Below are 23,621 nucleotides of genomic sequence, written 5' to 3'. Positions count from 1 at the left end.
CCAAAAGTCTTGGCACAGTCGGGCGAATTATGTAAGAAGAAATGCCGCGACCTTGCCCGAGGGTCGACCGTCGACGTGATAGCTTTGCCGGCTTGCATCTCTCTTCCATGGTGTCGCCGTAGCGGGCAAGCATGATGAATATACCAAGAATGTCTCCTGATATGATTGCAAGAGCCGCTTCCCACCTCCCAAGCTCAGTGGCGTCCGAATTACGATTCTCATCATGGTGCCGATAGCGACAGCAGACCTTGGTGAAGGCACCAATGTCTCAAATTCAGACGTGTACCCTGCCAAAAATGCAGATGTCAAGCTACGAGAACTTTGGACCAGACATGGAGATCCTCAAAGTGAAAGGTAACGATTCATCACCACATGTGATGAGATGTGCCGCTGAACCAACGAAGATATACCAATCCCGAGCTAGACAGCCTCGCAGCACTTGTTCGATATAACGCTCGTATATATCCTGACCAGGTCGCATATCTGGTGCCTAGAGGACAATCGTTCGATAAACTGACATGGAGCGAATTTGATGCTCTCACAGACCTTTCAGCTGCCCACTACGCGAAATCATTCACCTTCAGAATCGATATTCAAGGCGCTAAGTTCTGCCAGCCGACCATTGCCTTGCTAGGCGTCGGGAACACGTTCGACTATTGGGTTGCCCAGATCGGCCTTTGCAAATTAGGAGTTCGGCTGCTACTCTTGAGCGACAAAAATGCTGACGTTGCCCGAGACCATCTCCTCGACGTATGCAATGCTATTGGAATGGTCACTGAAGCTAAGCTTCAAAACACCCTAGACCATCTGAGCATCCAGGTCGTCACAATGCCAAGTCTTGCAGAACTTCGGACCGTCGTGCCATCAGATTGGAAATTCGAATGTGAGGATCCATGGAACCAACAAGCAATGATAATCCACTCAAGTGGATCGACTGGTCTTCCGAAGCCAATTATTCATACCAATCGAAGTCTGATGCTCATTGCGCGGATGTATCGACTCTTCCAAAGCTTTGTAGTGGAGAATTGGTATAACTGCTTTCCATTGTTCCACATTGCTGGCGTTTCGATTATTCTCGGAGGTCTGCCTTCAGCTTTACCAACGACATTCCCTCCTGAGAATTGGCCGCCGTCCCCCGGCGCGATGCTCTCTGCCTGGCGGAAACTGGACGATATCGGCCATCCGGCAGACTGCTTGCATTGCGCACCTTCTGTCATTGAGGATCTGTACGAGTACTTATCTATGGAGGAAGCATCGAGTTACTCTGATCTACTCAAACTGAAGATCCTCCAGCCAGGCGGTGCTGCTTTGTCATCTGTCTTGCTTAAGAAGCTGACCGACATGGGGGTGAATGTAAAGACAACATACGGGTCGACAGAGATTGGACCACCATTTCGTACCATTCCAGACACTAGGGACAATCCGAGATGCTACAACGTACGTTCTCTCTTTCCTGATAATCCACTGGTCGAAATGGAACCTCAAGGCGAAGGTCTTTTCGAGTGTATTGTGTATAAGGGCTTTCCTCTGGCAGCCGAACTTTGGCAAACACCTGACGCTCCCAATCCTTACCGCACGAATGACCTCTTTGAAGAGAACCCTCCTGGTAGTGGACTCTTCGTCCTACAAGGCAGGAAGGATGATATCGTAATCCATTCCAATGGCGAGAAGACCAACGCTTTGCCGTTACAGATGACCTTGGAGGAGTGCCACTCAGACGTCTTGAAAGTTGTGGTGTTCGGCACTGACTATCCATGCACTTCTGCTGTTGTTCAGTTGTCAGCGGATAACAGCAATCCGGACCACGAGGGTATTCTTAGGTCTCTCGAAGGAGCATGCAAAGCTTTCCCTGTGTATTCTCAGCTGGATAGGTCTATGGTATTGATCCTGCCTCGCGGTACAGCACTGCCTGTCACGCCAAAGGGAAATGTTCGCCGCAAAGAGGCGTGGAAATTGTTCGGCGACCGAATCGATCAGCTATACACAAGCTTACTAAATGGTGATTCGCAAGATGCGGAGGTCACCACATTGTCGAATCTCGATCACGAAAGCTTTGTCCAACAATGTGTGGCCAACGTCTTCAAGCTCACTGCTGAGAAAATCAAGCGCGATGTCAGCTTTTATGACCTAGGTCTCAATTCACAAATGGCTGTTCGATTACGACCTTTATTGACCAGACGTTTCGGTAAATTTCCGCTAATGTATGTCTTTGAGTACCATTCGGTGGAAAGACTGGCACATGCTCTATCATGCAAACAGCAAGGTCAAAACTCCAAGCGCCCTTCAAAGGACCAGTTTACCTGGATACATGGCATTATCAACCAATACTCTGCTAAGATGCAATCCTGGTCAAGGCCTGTCTCAAGATCGCAATGCGTTGATGGCCAAGTAGTCTATTTGACCGGCGCGACTGGTGCGTTAGGCAATGCTCTGATCGCTGAGCTGGTGATGAACCCGCAGATTAAAAACATCTATTGCGCCGTCAGAGGATCCAATGCTCGGGAGAGGCTGGCAGATCAGCTTCAAAATCGAGGCTACGCTCAGGAAATATCCAAAAGCAACAAAGTCATCACAATACCCTACGACATGGCTTGTATTACTCTTGGGCTCAATCAAAAGCAGTATGCCGATCTTGCATCTGAAGTGACTACAGTCATACACAACGCATGGAAGATGGACTTCAACCAGAGAGTTGACATGTTTGAGAAAGATTGTCTTAGAGGGTCACTGAATCTGATGCGCTTTTGTCAGGAGTCAGTCACGAAGCGTTTTGTCTTCACAAGTAGTGTTGCCACAAACATGGGCAAGGCAGCTGCCACTAGATCGATCCCTGAAGCACCGATCGCGGACGATCCCAACCTTGCTCTTGAGACCGGCTACGCTCAGAGCAAATTCATAATCGAACGACTCACTCAGGAGTACTCCAAGATCACGAAGTCTCCGGTTCAGATCTGCCGTGTTGGTCAGCTTTGCGGCCACACCACTCTGGGCTCGTGGAACAGCTCTGAGATGTTTCCCATCATGGTAGCTACTGGATTAAAAAACCTTGGCGCCATGCCGACGTTTGACAAACAGCAAGTGGACTGGCTTCCTGTCGATGTATGCGCAAACGTCATCGGTACTCTAATCTCCCACACGATGCCAGAGGATGGTTATTCCCTTCACAATCTTGTGAATCCTTCCTCAATCTCATGGTCGGAGTTTCTCGACGCACTTGAACTTGCTTCCGGTTCTCGCTTCGAACGAGTCGACATGGGCGAGTGGGTAAACCGATTGCAAGACAAGAGCAGCGAAGACGATACAGTGCCTGGAGCCAAGCTATTAGGATTTTTCGAAGCCATGGCGGAAGAAGAGCAAGTAGGGGTCCATTTCGATACTTCGGAGACTGCTGCACTGGTGCCCAAGTTGAAAGACTGTACAGCTGTCAACGAGACCCTGCTGAGATTGTATCTGGAGAAATGGCGATCGGACAGATTCCTGTAGTTTGATTAGAAGGCGGGTCATACAGTGGAAGGTACCTAATCTCGGTCATATCTGTTCTTGGGCCCTTGTATTTTATATATTCGACGTTGTTCCAGCGGTCAAAGCACAATTTTGCGATTGCTAAGCAGACGAAGTAAATCCATTGCCAGTGCTTGCAGGTTGGGTCCTTGAGAAGCTCCGTGGCGAGTGACTTGTCGTAGGAGAAGTGGTTGCCCAGATACTGAACAACAATAGAAACCGTCTTCGGAGATGAAGACTAGTTATACAAGGCACTTCGCACGCTCTCATCGAGGAGCGCAGATGAGATGGCGATAGATCAATGGTAGGTATTGAATTCCGAATGCTGTGTAGCGTGTCGCTGGCGTCTGCCTTGTTCCACGAACGCCACTGCTTTTGTCATCTGGCGAATATCAAGAAACGACATGTCACCTAGAGCCCGCACACTTCTCGACTTGTACCTCTTCAATGTCAAACATGTAGACAATCTGGTCCTTTGCCAGCTAACCAGATGACCGTGTTTGAGAGTGTATATCGCGATGCTCTAGACAATTTGCAGCAATTGCCGACTGCTAAAAGGAACAAGCGGCAAAGGGAAAGAAGTGCTTTGCGCTCTGATAGGAACACCCAGGCTTCTCCACTTATTTTGCAATAGAACGGAGTAGTTGAGATCCTGCATCCATTTGACAGCTTTCCCTTGTCTCCAATTCCTCACCCCCTTTTACTCCTGCCAAACAACACAAGTAACATTACCCCCACCCTGCCACCTCGCAACCGGCTTCCCCACAGTCCCCAAAACAACATCCCTCTCAAACACCACAACACTTTTATCATACTGCATTCCCACTGCCAACAAATCTCCCCATTTATTGAGTGAAAAGTGTCTTGGGAACGTTCCTCCCGCGGGCCAGAGTTGTATGTGGTTGAGCGTGCCGTCTTTGTTGAGGGCGAAGGTGGAGAGAGAGTCGGAGGGGATTGAGGTGCTGTTGTGGGGGTTTGGGTTCGGGAGGTGGAAGGATGTGTTGTTGCGGTTTGAGAGGATTAGGAAGCGGTTGTCTGGCTGTGGAAAGAGGTCAGTCAGTATGGCTGGAGAAGTGAGTGAGGGGGAAGGGGAGCTTACTGTAATGGCAATTTCAGCTGCGGCATTACCGTTAGGAACCACAAGATCTCCGTAGGTAGAGGTGTTGTAGACCTGCTTGAATTGCATACCACCAGCCGAAGGGTAGGAAACAGCAAAACTGGTAACTGTGTTCGCCAATTCCGAGATCAAGAACATGAAACTCGTGCCCTTGTTTCCCACAACACCATAAGGATTATAGAAAACAACATGTCTAGGGCCAGAACCCGGAAGCACGGCAAGAGCCTTTTCGGCCTTTACCTCTCCAGTCTTTGCGTCAAAAGAAAACACGCGCACAAGATCAGCGCCAAGGTCAGGTACAACCAAGAATTGACCAGTAGGATCCAGTACAGCTTCATGCTCATGAGGATCGTCCTGTCTTTCGGCATTTGGCCCAGGTTTCTTGAGCTCGAAGGTGATTTCTTGCTCGAATGCAAAGCCGCCGGTGCGATTGACGTCGAGGTCCCAACTACTGAGCGCACTGCCAGAGTAATGCGCCAAAGCAATTGATCTCTTCTCGGCAGGGTTCCCATAAATAACGCCACTGACAGGTCCGGAGATTGTTTTTTCACGGTAGACTTTCGTCAAACTGCCATCGTCGGCGATTGTGAAGGAAGTAAGTGAGCCATTGGTGACCTCGAGGCCTTCGTCAAGACAGTAGAGAGTAGCGTGATTGGGATCGAGGGTGAGCCACGATGGATTGGGCGCGCAGCCGGCGTTTGCGGACGTCTTCGTCAGAGAGTATTGGCCGCCGTGTTCTGTGAGTGAAAGTGTTGTGATGTTGCCAGAGTAGTCAGAGACGAAGAGGTTGGTGGCAGCAGTCAGAGACGCCGCAGCGCAGAGTTGCAGTGAGCGAAACAACATCTTTCACGTTCAATGGCAGAATAGTTGTCGTAAGGAAAGAGCGAGGGGAAAGAAATCAGAGGCAGTGTCGCCTTGCTTGCTTACTTATATTAGGGCTTACGCATAGTGCTGTGGACATGATGCATTCAGCCGCATGCAAAAAAACGACATTGATGATGCTGGAGCATGAAACACAAGGCGGAGAGAGGTCGAAGCGGGGGTGACAGCCAACCGATCCGGCTGGTGGGGACGTGCTTGGCGAATGAAGATCAGCAAGTCTGCCAGCAATTCTTGCATGCACTGCCGACATCAAGGTTCAAGGAAGCGACGCGTCGACGGACAGTGGGAAAGCATCGAAGGTAAACGATGATTGTAATACAAGGGTATTTTCTGTTTCTGGGACCGAGATGTTCTGCTTTTATCGAGCCATCTCTCTCAACAATATACTAAGGCGGCCTTACCAAGACGACAAGACCGTCAAGGTTTCCTAGTAGACCTTCTTGCTCTGGTCTCTGAGCTGGGCAGTCGACTGGTTCTCGTTGCCTCTAGACTCCATGTCGGCAGCCCAAAGAGCGGCGCCACAGATGTTTGTGAAGGAGAAGAAGACACCGACAATAGGGACAAGCTCCAGCAGAGTTGCGACAGTACCGAAACCAGTGTATGCGCCCTGTCTCTTTGCAATGAACTCTTCCTGACTGGCCTGGTTCATGCCCTTGAGCTGGAAGTATCTGGAGTGGGCAGCCGGGCCGGCAGCCTTGCCCTGGAGAAGGATGAACATGGCGGTACCGACAACGGGGATGAAGTTGAGAGGCAGGTACATGACGTATCTGATGATGGCGCTGGGTGCGAACTTGGCGAAGGGCTTCGAGACGAGTTTGCCGAGACGACCGATGGCATCACCACCACGACCGACCTTGCGCTCCTTGGCCACCAGCTCAGACTCGCCCTTGGCGACCAGAGTGCCGTCGAAGGTATCGATCAAGCTGTCCTCGACCAAGAAGTTCTTGGAGAGGGTGTTGAAGATCTTGCTGCTCTCGTTCAAACACAGCAGGGCGGCATTGACGGCGGCCAGAGGACCGTTGAAGACGGCGAGTATGGCGGCTTGAGGGAGGTATCCGAAGAAGAAGACACCGGCGAGGGTGGTGATGCCGAGGGCGATGGTCGGGAGGAGCTTGGCGGCAAGGGGCTTCCAGAGCTCACGGTTCGAGAGGAAGTAGAAGATACCCTAGTGAGGTGTTAGTCTTGCTGACGCACAACACGATACAAGATGTCATACTCTGATGGGGTAGAGGTATGCTCCCGACTGAGCAGCTTCGTTGGCGAGGCCGGCGACTCTCTGTGCCTCTTCGCGCACCGTGTTCTTGACTTTGTCTTGCGCAGTCATGTTGCTGTTTCGTTGATGCAAAGTTGTATGTTTCAAGTAGAACGAAGGTGTGTAAGAGCTGCTGCTTTTGTTGTCGCCAGAGTTTACAATTATGGTCATGCCCCTCGCCCAGTGACGACCGAAACGTCATTTCGTCATTGTCAGCCACTTTTTGAGCTGCCAGCCACACTCAATCCCACTCTTGGCAAAACTCTTTTTTTAATTCTCCGCTCCGCAGATCGATCTGCACAATTTATGCACTTGACCACACTTCTGGTCCTTTGCTTGAGAACCTCACGTGCTCGGCAGAGTCTAGTTCTCTCTCGAGATCAAACTTTCTGTCAAGAGTCTCGTCAACCGCAAGCTGGAGCGTCACAGCATGAACATACAGAGTGCATACAGTCCAACCTTGGTAGGCTGGAGAGACTATTCTGTGATCTTGCGCAATGAGGAAAAGTGCAAAAGTATGCGACTTGACGCTCTTGCGCCGACAATGACCACAACGACGACATCAAAACCAAAGGAGACGCATCAACAAGACAGATTACTCTGACCGATATAAACCTCAACAAAAAGTAGCAAACAGAAACCCCTGTGGGAGGCCTAAGCCCGCAGAGGAATAGAGACATGGTATTTTCTTCATAATTGTGTCGTGTGAGGATTACTGGGACCTCTGACCGTGGAGAGATTTGAACAGGCGACGTGCGGTCACGAGCCACGTGGGAGTAGACACGAGCTCTTTCCACTACACCAATGCCGCCTGAACGAAGGAAACGCTAAATCGACTGAGTATAATACCAGGACTGGCGTTGGGCGAGACAACGCACCAAATTTGCTACCAAATAGAGCTGATATCCTTTTGATTCAAGGTGTTGCTTATCCTGTGCATCTTTCCCATGGCTCTCTGTAGTCCAGTCCCAGTGCGCCAAAGACATTCTTCTCCGCCTCCTCCATTGTGTATGCTTTCCCATCGACATCGACCACTGCTCCGGTCCTCCTATCTCGAACGCCGGAAGAGTCGAACTTGTAGTTGTAGGTTTGTCGAACGTAGCGGCGCAGGTCCCGTTGGAAAGTCGTACCGCCCGACCAGCCCATTACCGCGCAACCCACGGTCTTCCAAGGCGCGATGATGATGTCGACTCTGCGATGAGGATTCAAATTCTTTTCCTTCGTGTCGGTTCGGTCAAGGTCGTGCTTGGGATTTTGCCAGACCACTAGCGCTTTGTCGAGGCTGTCGAAGCCGCCGTGAGCATGCGATGAGGACGAGTTCAGAGGAAGCGTTTCCTGTTTACGATCACTGGTCTTGGTGGTGATCAATAGTGTATGCGTGATCCAGCCTTGTTCCTCCAGACTCGCAACGACATTGGTGACCATGTTCAGAGTCTTATCCTCATCTGGGTGCGACAAGACGATATCCACATCGCCACAGTTCTCTTTGCCTCGTCGATAGCCACCGACGACTAGACTCTGCATACCCTGATCACTAACTTTGACCGCATGCTTGTGGATGATGGCGGCGATGTCTTCAACTTCAGATCGAGGGATGGGTAACAGAAACTCGTCGTAATACTTGACCCCGATCTGTTGAACTCGCGACAAGGTACTCCAGCCGAATTCTACTACGTCGTCCAAGTCTCTCCACCCTTTCTCCTTGAAGTAGTCTCTTGCTGTTGTAGCTCCGACGCCCCAGATGTTGTAGAATAGCTTCACAACTTTGAGCTCATCATTGTTTTCTCCTTCTTCTGCCTCTGTGATCTTGCCATAGTTTGCAAACTCAACGAAGAGGTTTGCGATCTTTGCGTCACAGCCTGGTAGATGCATGATCTCGCGTGCAGAGCTAAACTTGTGAGGGTAGGCGGCTATGGCAGCGATACTAGTACTGTAGGCTCTGACACCGATTTCGTCGCCAGTGAGTAGTCGAGCCAACTTGATTTTATCAAGCTGAGCAATGAACTCTGCATTGGGCGGGTCGGCTGGCGTTGCACGTTGACAAGCATACTTGACCTCGTTCTGAACCCATGGCGGCATCTCGGGAAGGTCGGAGGACTGGCCTGAGTCGTGTTCGGAGGTCGTTTGGTGTAACAATTGAGCTCGCTTGGCATGCATTGTAGGTTGGAATGGCGCTGAAGTCTTACTGCCACCAATTTGGCCAAGTTTGCGACTGCTGCGCTGCTGAGCTGGAGAGGATGGGTTGTCATCGGCATCAGCTCTTGCTCTTTCTAAAATGGACCGTGGTGTGTTGGTCTGAGCAGTGAAGCTTGAGCCTTTGATTGGTGTCTTGATATTGTCGGGCTTCTCAACACGCCGACCTTGGTATAGCAAATATGGTTCGATGGGCAGGATGGTGCCCTCTTTTCGACTGTCGAAGAACCATTTCAGTCGCAGGACCTTGATGTATGGATTCGAAAAGTAGGCACGGTTCGAATCCTGCTTGGCTGCGGAAGTTTTGTGCTTGCGCTTGGTTGGGTTTGACCCATCTTCCGTATCAGATTCAGTACTGACATCGTGTGTATCCAGGTTCATCTTTCCATTCTCTTCGGACTCATTCGAACGGGAAAACTTCAGCTTCTTATTCGAATGGTCTGTCGTGTTTCGGGATACAACGTCAGAGGCACCCGTGTCTTTAACGATTTCGACTTCCTCGGTATAGCACTTTTTGTCGCGCAGATCTAGCTGGATACGCCTCTTACGTTCCGCTTTAGTCAAGACAATCCCGGCTTCCTTGAGATCATATGAAAGAATACCTCCAGCTTCGATCACGTTGTCCTCGAGTTCGTGTAACTCGCAAGTATCGAGGTGTGATTCGGATAGAAAGATCGGCGGCAAAGAAGAGAGTTGTAGGGCTGGATTTGGCATCGGGTCTGGCTTTTGCTCCGCAGTAGGGTCCGGAGGTGGAGAAGAAGCCATCCAATGTGACGAAGACATGATTCAAGTAGCTGCTTGTTGATTCTGACAAGACGCCGCTAGGCTCAAGATGTCGAGGAATCTACAATGGATGGCTTCCAAGACTTTCGGCGAGAATGCAATATTCTGGGTCCAATGATACTTGGGCAATCATAGTGTCATATGTATACAGTATACCTATACTTTGCGGTGTGGCAGATGACATGATCAGGTACAGAGGACGGAAGTTGTCTGAGGCTGAGGCTGAGGCTCTGTTTGCAGCTGGGTACGTCATATAATTCTCGGCTGAAGCTAAGCCGAGTCGAAAACAAATGTGGAGATGACCCTGACCAAACAAGAAAGTCTTGTACGCAAATGTCCAAAGGCGACAAGAAGGCTTTCGCATCAAGATGGCAGCGAAATTTGTAGCGCGAGCGGCATTCCCGCCAGTCGAGTCTCTTCCTAGGTCCTACTTCCTCGGTCATCATGCAGCTGGTCTGTCAAAGATGAACACGCTGTTGTCGCAGATTGACCTGATCGTCGAGTGCCGTGACTACAGAGTGCCACTAACCTCTCGTAATCCTTTGTTCGAACAGAGTCTAGCAGGTCGCGAGCGCATCATCATCTATACCAAGCGTGACTTGGGGAGCAACAACAAGCCGCTGGACAAGGAGGTGAGTCTGAGTCTGGCAGTCGCATGCTGCACGCTCTCTTCTGACACTGTCAACAGAGGGAAAACATCATTCGCAAATGGCACAAGCCCTCTGAAGTCCTCTTCTCCGATCACAAGGACAAAAAGGACATTCGCAAAGTCCTCGACTTCGCTCGTCGCTACTTCGAGAACAGCACCTCTCTGACTGGATCGCGCATCATGGTCGTCGGCATGCCCAACGTCGGAAAGTCATCCCTGCTCAATGCACTACGGAAAGAAGGAGTTGGAAAGGGAAAAGCTGCACATACGGGCGCCCAGCCAGGTGTCACACGAAAGATCTCGACAAGCGTCAAGATCATCGACAGCACAGAGGATGGCGAGGGCGTCTACCTGCTTGACACTCCCGGTGTCTTCATACCATACGTCCCTGACGCCGAAGCCATGCTGAAGCTTGCCCTGTGCGGCAATGTCAAAGACACCATCATCCCTCCTACCACCCTTGCCGACTACCTCCTCTTCCGTGTCAATTTGATTGACCCAAAGCTCTACAAGGAATACTGCCCGCCTACAAACGACATTGTTGAGCTGCTCAATGCTATAGCCAACAAGACCGGTCGTCTGCAAAAGGGAGGCGCGCCAGACACCGAAGCTGTTGCTCTATGGATGATACAACGCTGGAGAAACGGCCTTTGGGGTCGCTTCCTTCTGGACGAGGTCTCCGAGGGTGGTTTGCAACAGAGAATATTCGAAGAGTCGAGTATGGGCGGAAGTATGAACCAGGCACGAAGAGCTGACAAAGAGGCTCGCAAACTGCGTAACAACAAGAGACATGCCGGCACCAGCGACTGATGAAGCTCCGACCGCGACTTCAGCCATGCTCTGACCTGTGACAAGAGACAGTGCAGTCTCGTCGAGCACGACATCTCTCTATCTAACAGGCGCACGCAGCTCCATGACCATTGTCTCAAAACATCGATGAGCATCTCGAAGAGGCAGGTGCTTACGAGAAGCAAAGCTTGTCCCAGATCTGCGATCCGAGCTACACTCTTATCCGAAAGCTTCAGCACGTCACACCAAACACCACAACCACTGGGCGCAACGAATAGACTGATGAACGGAGAAATAGCGTCACGATGCTATCATATGCTTATGCAATTTTCGGATGTCAAGATGGCATGCGCTTGAAGCCGAATTGATTTTCGGAACCAGCCATGAAGACACGGATGAAGTTCTGGCTCTTGGTGATGAGCGCATACGAACTTACCAAGACTGCCGATTCGTCCATTCCGACCCTGATTTCGGGAAATCTACTGCTCTATCATCCTACCTTGTCGAAGGATTCTTGTTCGCTATCAGATCGCTCACTGACGGCGTTTTGCCCGAACTTTACTGCAAAGCCGCTTCCAGCCTCCAACGTTGCGGAGAAGGCGTTTGTTCGGAAGCGGCACTTCAGGCAGAGATCGACTTCCGAAGCAATGCCATCACCTTTTTTCGACAAAACCGCACGACAATCTTCAAACACATTTCCCAAACTGACCAAGCCGCCGACCGATTTCATACATTGCCTTGAAATTTTCAATCAATTATTGGATTTCTGGTTCCACTATGGATTTCATCGTCGGCACATTCTACACGCCTAGATTATTCACGCTGCGCTTCACACCTGATAAAGACATTCGAAAATGTAAACTGGAAATCAAGCATACTTCCGATGCTATAGGCGGACACTCTTGGCTCTCTCTATCTTCGGACAAGAAGACCCTCTACACCACCGTGTGGGCATCTCCTCCTGCCGTTGCCTCCTACAAAGTAAACACCGACCACACCCTCACACCTTTGAACTCAAAACCCGTTCGCGCAATGAGTGGCTACGTCTGCAACTCATCCACAACAATCTACTCAGCCGGCGGTCCTACAGGAGAAATCTACGCCATTGACCAAAGCGATGGCAGTATCGGCCCCCTCCTTCAGCAACTAGAATTCCGGGATCAAGGCGCTGAAAACGACGGGCAGAGATCTGGAGTCGCGCATGGAGATTTCGGCGGTCTGAGACATGGTTCCCACTCTATCGATATATCCCCCAATGGCAAAAATATCTACATTGCCGATATCGGAAAAAACTGCATTTGGAGCTATACCATCTCTTCTGATCAAGGAAAACTGGAAAATCAACAGCAATGGCTAGCAAGTCGGAAAAACGACGGACCTAGACATTGCTGGCCACACCCCGACGGAAAAATCCTGTATTCAGTACAAGAACACAGTTGCTACGTCGACATCCTCTCGATCTCCGACTCTGGCACTCTGGACCTTATCTCCGGCGTCAGGATTATTCCAGAAGATACAGATGAGAAGAACTACTGGGCTGATGAAGTAAGACTTAGTCGTCCTGTTTCTGGGGCTCCTAGATTTCTTTACGCTTCTACTCGAGGATTGGAAAAGGAGACGAAAGGCTATGTGGCTGTCTTTGCACTTGACGAGGAGGGCTTGGTTAAGGGTGAGGCGATTGAGATTTATGGGACGGCGACGAGTGGGGGTATTGCTAATGCTGTTGAACCTGCACCGATTGTGGAAGGGCAGGAGGATGTCGAGTATCTCGCTTTGACGGACAGCGAGGAGGGATACGTGTTTGTGTTGTCGTTCGATGGAAGCAAGATTACAGAGGTCGCAAGGACGCAGTTGGTGGATGAGGATGACAAGACTTTGGCTGCTGCTACAGCAGTATGGCTGTGAAGATATGGTCATCCGCAGATTTGAGAGACACGTGTACATATGAACTAGATGAAAATGGATACAGAAGTCGTGTAAGAATAACATTTTATCATCTCGATTACTGCTTCGTCCTGTGCAAAGCATATCTAAACATCAGCCATAACAAAGCTCCGGCCCATTCGTGAGCGTATCTCGTATATCATCCTTGTCCCTGCGTTACCAGCAATGCCTTACAACCCAGTCACCAAGTTGTGTCAAATTCTGCAACAATTCGTCTCCATCCGACCGCTGCCTGTAATATAGCGAATCTCAAACACTCTTCATCGTCATCATCATCAGCCGCATCGCCCCACTCTAAGCTATTCTACGACCTGTAGATATCGACAGCTCCACTAATATTGTCAACCCGCGTCTCCATGCCATCCAGTCTGCTGCGAAGTGTTCTCACTTCTCGCTGCAGCTTGTCCACCAAATTGAACAGATTGTCCATGTCACGAGCAGAGACCTCATAACGGTCGTGTTTTTGGTATCTGTCATCGTGTCGAGGCCTGTCGGTATGTGAGTCGTAGTATTGTCGGCTGTCTGCGTCTTGTCGAGCAGATCGAGCACTGTCGCCATTCACGCCACTTCTCTCCCGTTCTGCCCCAGATCCTGGTGCCATGATTGGCGAGTAATGACGTCCGTTGACAGAAGCAGAAGCATCAAAGGTAGGGCGTGACGGGGTAGCGTTCATAGCTCTACCTCCTTCTGGGAACCCACCGCTGTAACTCGAAAGACGCGGACGCTTTGCGGCAAGCTCGATAGGAGGGCTGCGAGAGTCGTCGTCGTCCATATCATCACGCTTGCGAGCACCGGCAATCTTGAGCAGCGGGAATCCAGTTCGTTGTTGCTAGTAAAGCTTTAGTTTTGATCTACAACACGTTCTACTTCGTGTTCCAGAGAAGAACATGGCTGACACATACGGGAAAGTGTGATGAGACTTGTAAACTTACATGAGATTCTCTGGCTTCGCGGGCATGAGAACAACCACTCTGAGTGTATGAGCACCGAACACATCCAGTCTTATCGTGGCTGTTAGGCCGCGTCATACAGGCTCTGTTCTGTCTTTCACACGTATCACATCTAGGATTGCGTTCTGTACCATAGCGCATGCCCTTAGAAGCTCTGGAATGTCGAGGATTGTCCATGTCGAGCAGATTCCACCAGTAGTCGTGTCTCTCAATATCAAAGTCGCCATCATACCGAGGAGGTTCCGGTTCAGCATCGCCGCCAGTAAGTAGTTCATCAATGTCTGATTGTGCATCGGCGTCGGCCGAGGCGGCGTGACTTCCGGCAGAGAGCTCCGTTTCGACTTTGGCTTCGGAGTTTGGTAGTTCGTGCTCGGCCGCACGTTGGAGCAAAATTGGAGGCTTCGCTTCCTTTGCGTTCGCGACTGACCATGTTGGTACTTGGGGACGACTTTCGCTGTTGCCATTCATCTCGGCTCCAGCGTGTATCTCACGTGAATCGGTACGAGCGTCGGCCATGATTTGTTCCTTTGGTTGCGATGGGATGCTTGACTGATTTTGAAATGCGGCTGCAAAAGTCAGTAAGCTTCGGCTCCTGTTGCGAGAACAAATGGCGGCGTACCGGCAAAGGGTTCGGGAGCAAACCTACGACGGCCGTCCAACAACGGATTTGAATATGTTTCCATTTATTGATGAGAAGAAGGCTGTCGTCAATAAAGTTAGGAGAGTAGAATCAAGTCGGCAAGGAAGCAGAGGGACGAGAGGGAATGCGACGGCGGGGGTCGGGAGTTGGCTTTGTTTGTGGCAGGCGGCAGGCACGGCGGGCGCCAGTCGTCGGGAGCGGCAGGTGCGAGCACAGCAAGACGCGGCAGCCGAGCGCTCCGGTCTTTGACCATTTCGCTGGATCTTCTTCTTTCTCTCGTATGCTAGTTACTACCGTCTACACATGTGATGCCCTAGGTCTTTGATCTACCCTTATATTGCAATTGGCGCTGGACCGGACGAGATCGATGTGGTGGTCTCCCTACGGCCGGCAGTTTCGCCGTTAACTAGCTGCATCAGCGAATGGATCCCCAAAGGACGGGCCAAACACCCTTGGCGCCACCGCCATGGCAAAACCAGGCAAACATGACACCCAAGGCCCTCTTACATGTTTCCCTTTCATGTTCCGGTTCTCTTTCCGCGTCAACGTGCGTTGTCGCATCACGCCTCCCCCCTCGCTTTGATGAGGCGGTCACGGTCCCGCCGTCGGCCTCGCACTATTATCCTAGGCTCCAACACAGGACATGCACGAGGGTACCAAGAAATCGACGTGACACCAAGTAGAAGACACTGCCACGTTTATTAGTCCTGCGCGACTGCGGACATGTTACTACACAACTGCGGCGTTTGCAGTCGAAATTTTGCTCCGACGCGTCAAACTTGTGTCGACAAGACCCCGAAAGTCCCCGCAGACAACTCCTCGTCGCTCGATGCCGCACATCAGACAACCATGACCTGAGTTTGGCCTTGAGGACTCTTTTCAGACTCTGCCGACGCTATCCGGGTATTCGTCCAACACAACGCCGTCCATGCATGATCCATCGCGATGTCTTCATATCCACCGCGAGTTCCAAACCCGAGTGCTCAAGAAGTCTGATGTGGTTGTCAGTTTGATGTGCTTTCCTGTCTTGTGGACTGAACTCACGTCTACTTGGTTCACTCTCTGGATCTCGTAGTGACTCCGCTGGCATCGGTGCCTTTTCGTGTTCATCGTCGTTGATCGAGGAAAACTCAAGGGCCTGCATCTCGACATCGGGTTCCGGGTTCGATGCGCTTGAGACAGTACTGTATGCCATGACTTTGGCTATGCCTACTAATGGTCATGGTATAGAACACCAGCTTTTGTGACTGACTTTTGCGAATAGAAGAACTTTTTCCTCGACAAAACCTCGGACACCAATACTTGTAACGAAATTTGACAGATTCTCGTTTGCGCGTGGCAGCGCCGTCGGGAGTGGTGACTCTTATTCATTCTCAAACTTACTCGTCTACTCGTCTTTATATGACTGACTGTACAGAAGCTGTTTTGGAAGCAGACTTCGACTCAAGGAAAAGCTGAAATGCACCGTGGGGTAGCATTCTCATAGTTGGAGCTGTTTTTCTGACTCGTTCGAAGCAATCTTCAGGTTGAAAAGCACTATAACATCAAAAGGCCCTGTTCCCGCCAGACACGGATCGCTCAGTCAAGTTCAGACTGCCGCACTCGAATCAAGCCCCTCCGCCAGTCCTTTCTCCACGTCTGTCGGCGTGACTTGCCCTTTGGCAGCCGTCTCTCTTTCCGCACGGCGCAAAAGCACACAAGGATTCAAGACTGCTAAGACACCCATGGCAACAAGCATAGGCGCTGCATCTAATCCGATGACATAGCCTTGCTGCGTGATGAGTGGTTCTCTCCAACCTTGACAAAGCTCGATGGAGCGATAGTATCCTCTGAGGTTCATCATGGTAGTACTGATGACAATGGCGATACTGCCAGCAGCAAATATCGATTCGCCTTGATCTGAGCTGACCCGCGAGGGAATACAATGCAATGGAAACCAGCGAAGATCATGCCAGAGACCAACTGAGCGATGATGCCGACGACCATGACGGTCGTACCAGTGGAAGTACTGGTGCCTTGGTCAAAAGCTGCACCTGCCAATCCACCACCGATAGCTTGAAGACTCAGGCATACGCAATCAACGGCGAAGATGACGATCAAGTAAAGCTTTGGCGGCACTGGCGAGATTTTTGTGCCTAGTATCTTGATCATTCAGGTGGGCAGCATGTATAGAGGCAAAAGACGAGTGATTTAAGGGGAGCATAATGCCTTCAACAGACTTACTTATGAACATCCTTCCTGGTGAATCTCTCCGCCCTGAAGGTCGTCACCAAGTTCCTTGTATACAGCCCCTTCGAGCCTCGCAGTGCGAGAGGGACGCAGCTCGCAGTCGGGGCCGAAAGCGGTGTGGCGGGCTTGGTATATACATATGTCAATACACGACTCACAGGTTCACATGGCATCTGTCCATTCGTCTCGCAATGATATTGCAATGGTTTCCCACGTAGAGCGCCATGTGTAGAACATGGATGTTGATTTCCCGTGGCGGTTGTCGTTATTTTTAGTCGAAATCAGCTCATTGTTAGTGGCGCGAATTTCAGCAGACAACGACGAATCGGCTGAATTTCGAATGCTGCGCCAGAGATGGTTGGACATCCATTACACGGTTAAATGTTGATAAGACCTGAGTATACAGGTTCTCTTTTCTTGATGAGTGTGTATGAACCTGACAGCCTAGTTGTATGGACGAGGTGGTTGGTGTCTGACGATGCCCAGCCAGGATAAATTATGTCGTCACTGCCGAGCCCTGTTCCCTCGAACATCCTACTCCGAGTCCGGCTTGCACAGCCCGATCCTGACATATTGAGTCACCTTCTTCTTTCATCGTAGACGGACAAGAGACCTGAGCTTGCTGAACGAGACCGTAACATATAGTCAAGGAATTGGGTTTGTCATTAAGTGATGCTATTATCATAGGTTCGTGTGCTCATGATTATGTGACGTTTCAAGCCTTCATCATCTCGATGAACTTATCGGCCATGGGGTTGGCAGCCATAGGGTTTGCTCCGCTGATGACCTCTCTGTCAACGGTAATGTATCCAACCTTCTGCCCGATGCCCTCGATCATCTCAGCACCCTCTGCACGCAGCGCACCCTCGACCTTGGGGATTTCAGCTCCCAACATCATCTCCATCATAGACTCCTCCATGTCGGACCAGCTGGTGATCTTGTAGCCCGCGTACGAGAACTTTCCGCTCGATGCCTTGGTGGACAAGAAAGCATAGGGTCCGTGGCAGATAGTGGCGGTGGGCTTCTGCTTGCCGTGAAAGTGCTCAAGGATACGACCCAACTCCTTGTTGTCGCCCAGATCAGTCAGAGGAGCATGACCACCAGGAATGAAAACACCACGGAAAGATTCCAACTCCTCGTCACTGATATCTCTGAACTTTCTTGGCGATGAGAAACCATTCTCCTTCTTCATGCGCGCGAGCAGTTCATTCTCGCGACGGCGCTCGTAGAAGTTTCCGGCAAAGGCGAGGAGATTTTCGCTGTTGGGGTCAGGGACGGGCTCTTTGCCCTCAGGAGTAGCAAAAGTGACCTCGTAGCCGGCGTCAAGAAGCTTGGAAAGCGGTTTGGCGAGTTCCATGAGGAAGAAGCCAGAGGGTTGTGAGACGACCTTGCCGGCGTCTGGTCCGGAGGTCTTCTTCATGTCGAAGTGGTCGGCATCCGAAAGGACGATCAGGACTTTTTGTGATGATGCCATGGTTGCTATGGTTGTAAGAACAAAAGCCGAGGTTCGTATTCGTTGATGAAGTGAACTGAGAAGGAGGAGTGTGTCGGCAGAAGATATTTTGTACCATGATGTTTTGCCAATGTCCACGGAGGTCACTATGACGTCGGCCTCATCAAGACCAAATCAGCCCAATTCCGACGTGTTATATATCCGATTCAGAATTGTCTGACTTGCAGACCCTTTAGCAACCTAGAACCTGTTTAGAACATCATATCATGCATAGCTTGTCTGTTCGCCAACAAAACCCTCGCCCGATGTGGGTAGATGGCGTTGACAATCTCAACGCTCCGACAAAAGCATGCGCTTCAAGTCACGGACGTGATCAAGCAGTCACATCGGCCTATATACCCGTATACTTACTACGTTGATACCAAAGTCACAAATGAGTAATATAGTGCATCGAACTACTGCTTGATAGTAATTTCAGGCACACAGACTAAGACTTGGTCGAGATTTCGTCGATGATAGCGAGGGCCAGGGTTGTCTGCGTGACAATCTTGAGAGATGCCCGAGGTTCTTCCACAAGATGCGTCGCGTGTTCCATGTATCTCCAACCTCGTCATCGTCCCATCATGAACACCGTCATGACGGAACCGGCTGGCACCGGAGATGATTCTTCATCAATGTTTATCTGATCTATTCAGTTCCACCCGCCCCTCACCGCGGATTTCTCTAGACAAGCGATAATCGGTGTGCCGCTTGAAGCCCAGGATCCACTTCGTGCTACGAGGAGGCAACCTCAGAACGAACAAGGTGCTTCGGACCATTCGATGGCAAGCTTGAGTTGCTGCAGAGGACGACCGACTGCGGCAGACATGTAGGACGGGACATCAAGAGACTAATACATAGGGCGGGTACACTAGATGCAGTCAGGCATAACACTGGCCTTGGAGCTTTGAGATTTCGGCTGTCCGAGGTCGCTTGCCAGGCAGTGACCACGAACAAATGTTCGTGAGAGGTATTGGGCTTGCTTGGGTTTCACTGCTCTCCCGCCTCTGCGCTTTCGGAAAGATACAAGTCGTGGAATGAGGGTCTGGCTATGATTAGTCCTGCCATTGATCGTCCCGCTTTGTCATACGTTTCCGTCAAACGGAGAGGCACGTTAAGTTGATCTTAAAAAATCCTAGGTACGCCGGGGACCAAGACCTAGATGTCCGGCATGGTGTTCTTGGAGCTTCTTCGGGTAGGGTCGCGAGTGGTCTTGGCCGCGATGTCTCACTCGCTGCGAACCATACAGAATTCCCCAAGCATCATACTCTCGAGTAACACTAGATATGGCAGATGACTACTGTAGCTCTTGGTCGCCATCTGGCTCGGGGTTTGCGAGGAGACGAGACTAGAGATCCGCAGTCAGAAGGCCAAAATGATGGTCCCGGATAGATGTTGATACTCATGTCGCGGCGGAGAACGGTAGAGGGTGGGTCCAGCTATAAACTCTGGCTGAATCTTTGCGGCCCACGCTTGGCAGATGATTAGAGCGTGACAGCTGGTAAGGTCTAGTAATCGTCCCGGCCGTTTGAAGAGGATACTATTACGATACATCCCTACATGAAATTTGCAAAGTCGCACAAATATCACAAAGTCAGTTGATGCCCCAAGGGCTGGTACAGAGCCGCAATAGATCGACACATGGTGGAAGGGACTCTTGGCAGATACTTCCAATAGCGCGATGCACGATCCTACGGGCAACGAGAGTGACAAGCAGAGGGCATTTACATCACATCCCGGTGTCAAGGAAGCAGCACGTACAGCAAGCAAAATCTCCGGATGCTATTTCTGTTCGGATCTCTGCCATCTTGGCCGCTTTTGCATCTAGCGAATGCATGCATAGTGATTGGCTCCGGAGAATATATGTGGACGCAGATGTGGCTTTGTCGCTTGAACCTTCCTTGCGACGATATAATGATTTCGCAATACTGCACAATTTGAGAGATCACAACTTGACCAGCCTTGAGCTGTGTGCGTGATGTTCGAGCCGTCGCGTGATGTGCCTTTGCATTTATTCGTGAATTCGTGAAGACAGTCCAGCTTGGTGAAGAACTTCTTCAACGTGCTCACTGAAGGCTTTAAGTGACAGCTTCTCACTAATCTCTCGGACGTGGTCGAGAAGAGTGGGTTGACTTTCAAGTGCATGTCAAAAAGTGGTGCCAACATCATGGCAAGCACTTGAAAGTCTCGGTGATGCGTGCTGCTCTTGTTTGCTCGCGACAAGTGGCGATTAACCATACTTCCAGGCACCTCCCGCAGAACCTCTGTTTCCGCAACTTTACCACGACGCATCCTCAAGCCTCTCATTCCCGTGCCCGACTACTGTATGTCTATTGAGGATAGGCGTAAAATGCAGGTAAGAAGAGAGGCGTGCCTTGCCGTGTCACGCCATGTGCTGTCCGTTTTGGAAAATACGCCATGCTCGAAATGGACAACAATGGAGAGCTCTGAATTAAGCTTCTACGCTAGTATCTTGCGCCAGTTTCCCCTTCATCTTGGACATTTTTGGAGCTTCTTGCTTGGAGGCTCCAAGAATAATATTGCTCCGCGCTCCCGAGTGGAGAGCCGTACTTCTTGCCTCTGCGTCGCCACTTTCTGTGCAAGAGAGCTTCCAGGGTTGCCAGCAATGTCGTTGGACAATGGCAATGAATCAAAAAAGCAAGGAAAATTTCCACGTTCTCTACATGTCAACTAAGTTTGTTCACGTCGTACCTGCTTCATCAGCCGGCGTTGGCGATTAACTTAAAAAGTCCGACATGGTGGTACAACATTGACCATGCAGGTGCATTACGCCTGAGCCGTCGTCCGGACACTCTGTATCTTCTCTCGGACTTCTGACGAACTTCCGCATGCTATCCACCCAATCTTCCTACACGCCGAGTGCTTGGTGCCGGCATCCTGCCCTTGCTATGCTCGCGAGCATGCTCTTTCTTGGTACGCCATGGTGGATACCAGTTTTTCCATACCCAAATCTGTCAGTCATGCCCGGGATATGGTCTGAAGTGCTAGAGCCATGCATGCTAGTTGGCGAGCATGTATGAAACTCGTTGGAAAGATCGCTCGAAGAAGATCACTATAAGTATGTTGTCAGTCTCGTCTACTGCTCTTGGATTCCAGTATCTCTCCGAAAACTTCCAATAGGCAATAGAGTCAGGGCTTCAATCATTCCGCCTTGCCACCTCTCCTCTCTGTTTCCATTCCTCTCGGACCATACTCTTATTTTGGTTCTTTATCAGGAGACTCTTCTTCATGCGCTTCTCTACCATCTCCGCCCTGCTCTGTGCAGTTAGAGTCCTTGCTGCTCCTAGTACACCTCATGAAGTCAATGGACTCGCTGTCAGTGTAGATGGAAAGTGTGGCAGCTCCAATGGCCAGACATGCTTGAACTCATATCTCGGCGATTGTTGCTCAAGTACTGGTGTATGCGGCGAAGGTGCGTTCTTCTGCGGCCTTGGCTGCCAGAAGCAATTCGGTGCTTGCGTTCCCACGGACAAGGGCAAGCTTGTCAGTCAGAATGGGATGTGCGGCCATGACATGACCTGCAAGGGCTCGAAGTTTGGTGACTGCTGTGGAAAGGACAACTGGTGGTATGTGTAGCGGCCGGGTGCTCTTGTAGTATGTTGCTGACACTGTGCAGTGGAAGCAATGGCGATTCTTGCGGCACAGGTTGCCGAGAAGACAATGGCTCCTGCAATGGCGGATCGCTCTGGTCCACGAACAGCGACTTGACTCGCAGAGCTGACCCCAACCCGACCTGTCCCAAATCAAACGGTACTACATACACTTCGGAAACCGGCAATCAGTACAACATCACTTGTGGCCTCGACCACTCTGGTGGTGACTTGAAGATGGTATACATCAGCTCGAACAAGATTGGAGACTGTCTTGCCGAGTGTGATGCCACCGATGGTTGCAAAGCTATCGCAATGTCTGGTACTGCTTGCTATATGAAGAGCAGAGTCGGAACGCCTGTCAAGAATTCCGTCGCCAGAGGAGCCATTTGGATTGGCAAGGTCGAGAGCTCTTCTTCAAGCATCTCTTCCATTGCACCTGAGACAACTGCAACATCCTCATCAGAATCTATCTCTGCTTCTGCGTCTCTGACAGTGCCTTCTGCATCTTCTTCTGCGTCTTTGACAGCCTCTTCGATTGTCTCAGACGCACAGTCGTCATCGACAATTTCGTTCACGTCAGTCCTTCCGACTTCCACCAGCCCAACTTGCCCCAAAGCAAACAACACGATCTTCATCGCTGAAAGCGGCGCAACTTTCCTTATCGAATGCTATGTCGACTACCTAGGTGGTGATCTCAAGGCGGTCAGCATTGCCTCGAACAGAATCGCCGATTGTGTCAACGCTTGCGATGCCACTGAAGGATGCATCGATATCAGTATGTCTGGCACTGCATGCTACATGAAGAAGAAACTGGGCAAGCCTTTGGTCAACAAGACTATCAGAGGCGCACGCAAGATCAAAGATGCACCAAAGAGCTCCAGCAGTGGTAGCGTCTCATCCACTACATCTGGCACAGACTCAAACACTTCGGGTGATGTTGCCTCGACCACCTCCAGCACGTCCAGCGATATCACCACGGCATTGACTCTGTCCTCTGACAGCTCATCTGCTGAGTCTTTTGCATCTTCTACAAAATCCGCGACCTCTTCAGAGACGTCTAGCGATGTCTTCATATCATCCTCGACATTGTCTTCGGTAACCTCTTCCGAAGCGTCTTCTGAGGCATCTTCTGCATCCTCTCTTGGCTCGGGGGCCATCTCTACAAACAGTACTGCCTCTTCGTCGGCTATTCTTATATCGACGAGCTTGACGACTGAGGTCTCCAGCCCTGATACCACCTCCTTGGCTCAGACGGATAATAGTGACTCAGCTCAGACCACATTGTCAGGCAATAATACCAGCCACATTGCACCAAGCACGTCTTCTCTTAAAAGCTCTGCCGTAGTTGGCCCGACTGCTCCCATTGTCACTGGGCCCTCGAGTGGCTTGTCATTCATCGCTACCAGTGGAGCACCTTATGGTAATGGAACCAGCACAGTCTCTGGTGGTCCGACCGCGCCTATTATCTCCTCTAGCTCAGCATCCAGCTCGGCGGCTTTCTCAAACAGCACAAGCGATATTGTCCCCTCCACATCAACCGTCTTAGTCAACAGCACCAGCACTATTGTATCCGGGAGCACAACAAT

General features: G+C 50.7%; 10 protein-coding genes across 10 annotated transcripts; 4 read left to right on the top strand and 6 right to left on the bottom strand.

Annotated features, from left to right (window-relative positions):
• Positions 1-223: 223 nt before the first annotated feature.
• AUEXF2481DRAFT_65516 (uncharacterized protein) lies at positions 224-3,483 on the top strand (the record flags this gene model as incomplete). The annotated part of the gene is made up of 2 exons (XM_013488457.1): positions 224-354; positions 405-3,483. The coding sequence occupies 2 exons, from the start codon at positions 224-226 to the stop codon at positions 3,481-3,483; spliced, it is 3,210 nt and encodes a 1,069-aa protein (XP_013343911.1).
• A 369-nt stretch (positions 3,484-3,852) lies between these two features.
• On the bottom strand, positions 3,853-5,694 carry AUEXF2481DRAFT_217532 (uncharacterized protein). Its single transcript, XM_013488545.1, has 2 exons — positions 4,601-5,694; positions 3,853-4,540 (listed from the first exon to the last, which is right to left on the bottom strand). The coding sequence occupies exons 1-2, from the start codon at positions 5,459-5,461 to the stop codon at positions 4,202-4,204; spliced, it is 1,200 nt and encodes a 399-aa protein (XP_013343999.1). The 5' UTR covers positions 5,462-5,694; the 3' UTR covers positions 3,853-4,201.
• Positions 5,637-7,003, bottom strand: AUEXF2481DRAFT_39955 (uncharacterized protein). Its single transcript, XM_013488411.1, has 2 exons — positions 6,717-7,003; positions 5,637-6,665 (listed from the first exon to the last, which is right to left on the bottom strand). Exons 1-2 carry the CDS (start codon positions 6,822-6,824, stop codon positions 5,928-5,930), a joined length of 846 nt encoding a protein of 281 aa, XP_013343865.1. The 5' UTR covers positions 6,825-7,003; the 3' UTR covers positions 5,637-5,927.
• Positions 7,004-7,495: 492 nt separating this feature from the next.
• On the bottom strand, positions 7,496-9,874 carry AUEXF2481DRAFT_217585 (uncharacterized protein). The gene has a single exon (XM_013488544.1). It carries the CDS (start codon positions 9,726-9,728, stop codon positions 7,680-7,682), a length of 2,049 nt encoding a protein of 682 aa, XP_013343998.1. The 5' UTR covers positions 9,729-9,874; the 3' UTR covers positions 7,496-7,679.
• Positions 9,875-10,096: 222 nt separating this feature from the next.
• On the top strand, positions 10,097-11,187 carry AUEXF2481DRAFT_29479 (uncharacterized protein; the record flags this gene model as incomplete). Its single annotated transcript, XM_013488344.1, has 2 exons — positions 10,097-10,360; positions 10,417-11,187. 2 exons carry the CDS (start codon positions 10,097-10,099, stop codon positions 11,185-11,187), a joined length of 1,035 nt encoding a protein of 344 aa, XP_013343798.1.
• A 756-nt stretch (positions 11,188-11,943) lies between these two features.
• AUEXF2481DRAFT_5005 (uncharacterized protein) lies at positions 11,944-13,071 on the top strand (the record flags this gene model as incomplete). Its single annotated transcript, XM_013488280.1, has 1 exon — positions 11,944-13,071. The coding sequence occupies one exon, from the start codon at positions 11,944-11,946 to the stop codon at positions 13,069-13,071; it is 1,128 nt and encodes a 375-aa protein (XP_013343734.1).
• A 706-nt stretch (positions 13,072-13,777) lies between these two features.
• On the bottom strand, positions 13,778-14,932 carry AUEXF2481DRAFT_217641 (uncharacterized protein). The gene is made up of 3 exons (XM_013488543.1): positions 14,707-14,932; positions 14,013-14,626; positions 13,778-13,961 (listed from the first exon to the last, which is right to left on the bottom strand). The coding sequence occupies exons 1-3, from the start codon at positions 14,741-14,743 to the stop codon at positions 13,887-13,889; spliced, it is 726 nt and encodes a 241-aa protein (XP_013343997.1). The 5' UTR covers positions 14,744-14,932; the 3' UTR covers positions 13,778-13,886.
• On the top strand, positions 14,680-15,036 carry AUEXF2481DRAFT_217537 (uncharacterized protein). Its single transcript, XM_013488542.1, has one exon. It carries the CDS (start codon positions 14,734-14,736, stop codon positions 14,947-14,949), a length of 216 nt encoding a protein of 71 aa, XP_013343996.1. The 5' UTR covers positions 14,680-14,733; the 3' UTR covers positions 14,950-15,036.
• Positions 15,037-17,562: 2,526 nt separating this feature from the next.
• AUEXF2481DRAFT_39947 (uncharacterized protein) lies at positions 17,563-18,670 on the bottom strand. The gene has a single exon (XM_013488410.1). It carries the CDS (start codon positions 18,401-18,403, stop codon positions 17,645-17,647), a length of 759 nt encoding a protein of 252 aa, XP_013343864.1. The 5' UTR covers positions 18,404-18,670; the 3' UTR covers positions 17,563-17,644.
• Positions 18,671-20,104: 1,434 nt separating this feature from the next.
• On the bottom strand, positions 20,105-20,802 carry AUEXF2481DRAFT_39946 (uncharacterized protein). The gene has a single exon (XM_013488409.1). The coding sequence runs from the start codon at positions 20,711-20,713 to the stop codon at positions 20,246-20,248; it is 468 nt and encodes a 155-aa protein (XP_013343863.1). The 5' UTR covers positions 20,714-20,802; the 3' UTR covers positions 20,105-20,245.
• Between the last annotated feature and the right edge of the window lie 2,819 nt (positions 20,803-23,621).

Source organism: Aureobasidium subglaciale (genome assembly GCF_000721755.1).
Source record: "Aureobasidium subglaciale EXF-2481 unplaced genomic scaffold scaffold_10, whole genome shotgun sequence".
NCBI classification, from domain to species: domain Eukaryota; kingdom Fungi; phylum Ascomycota; class Dothideomycetes; order Dothideales; family Saccotheciaceae; genus Aureobasidium; species Aureobasidium subglaciale.
Note: the sequence above shows the minus strand (reverse complement) of the source record. Positions and strands in the feature narration are given on the sequence as shown.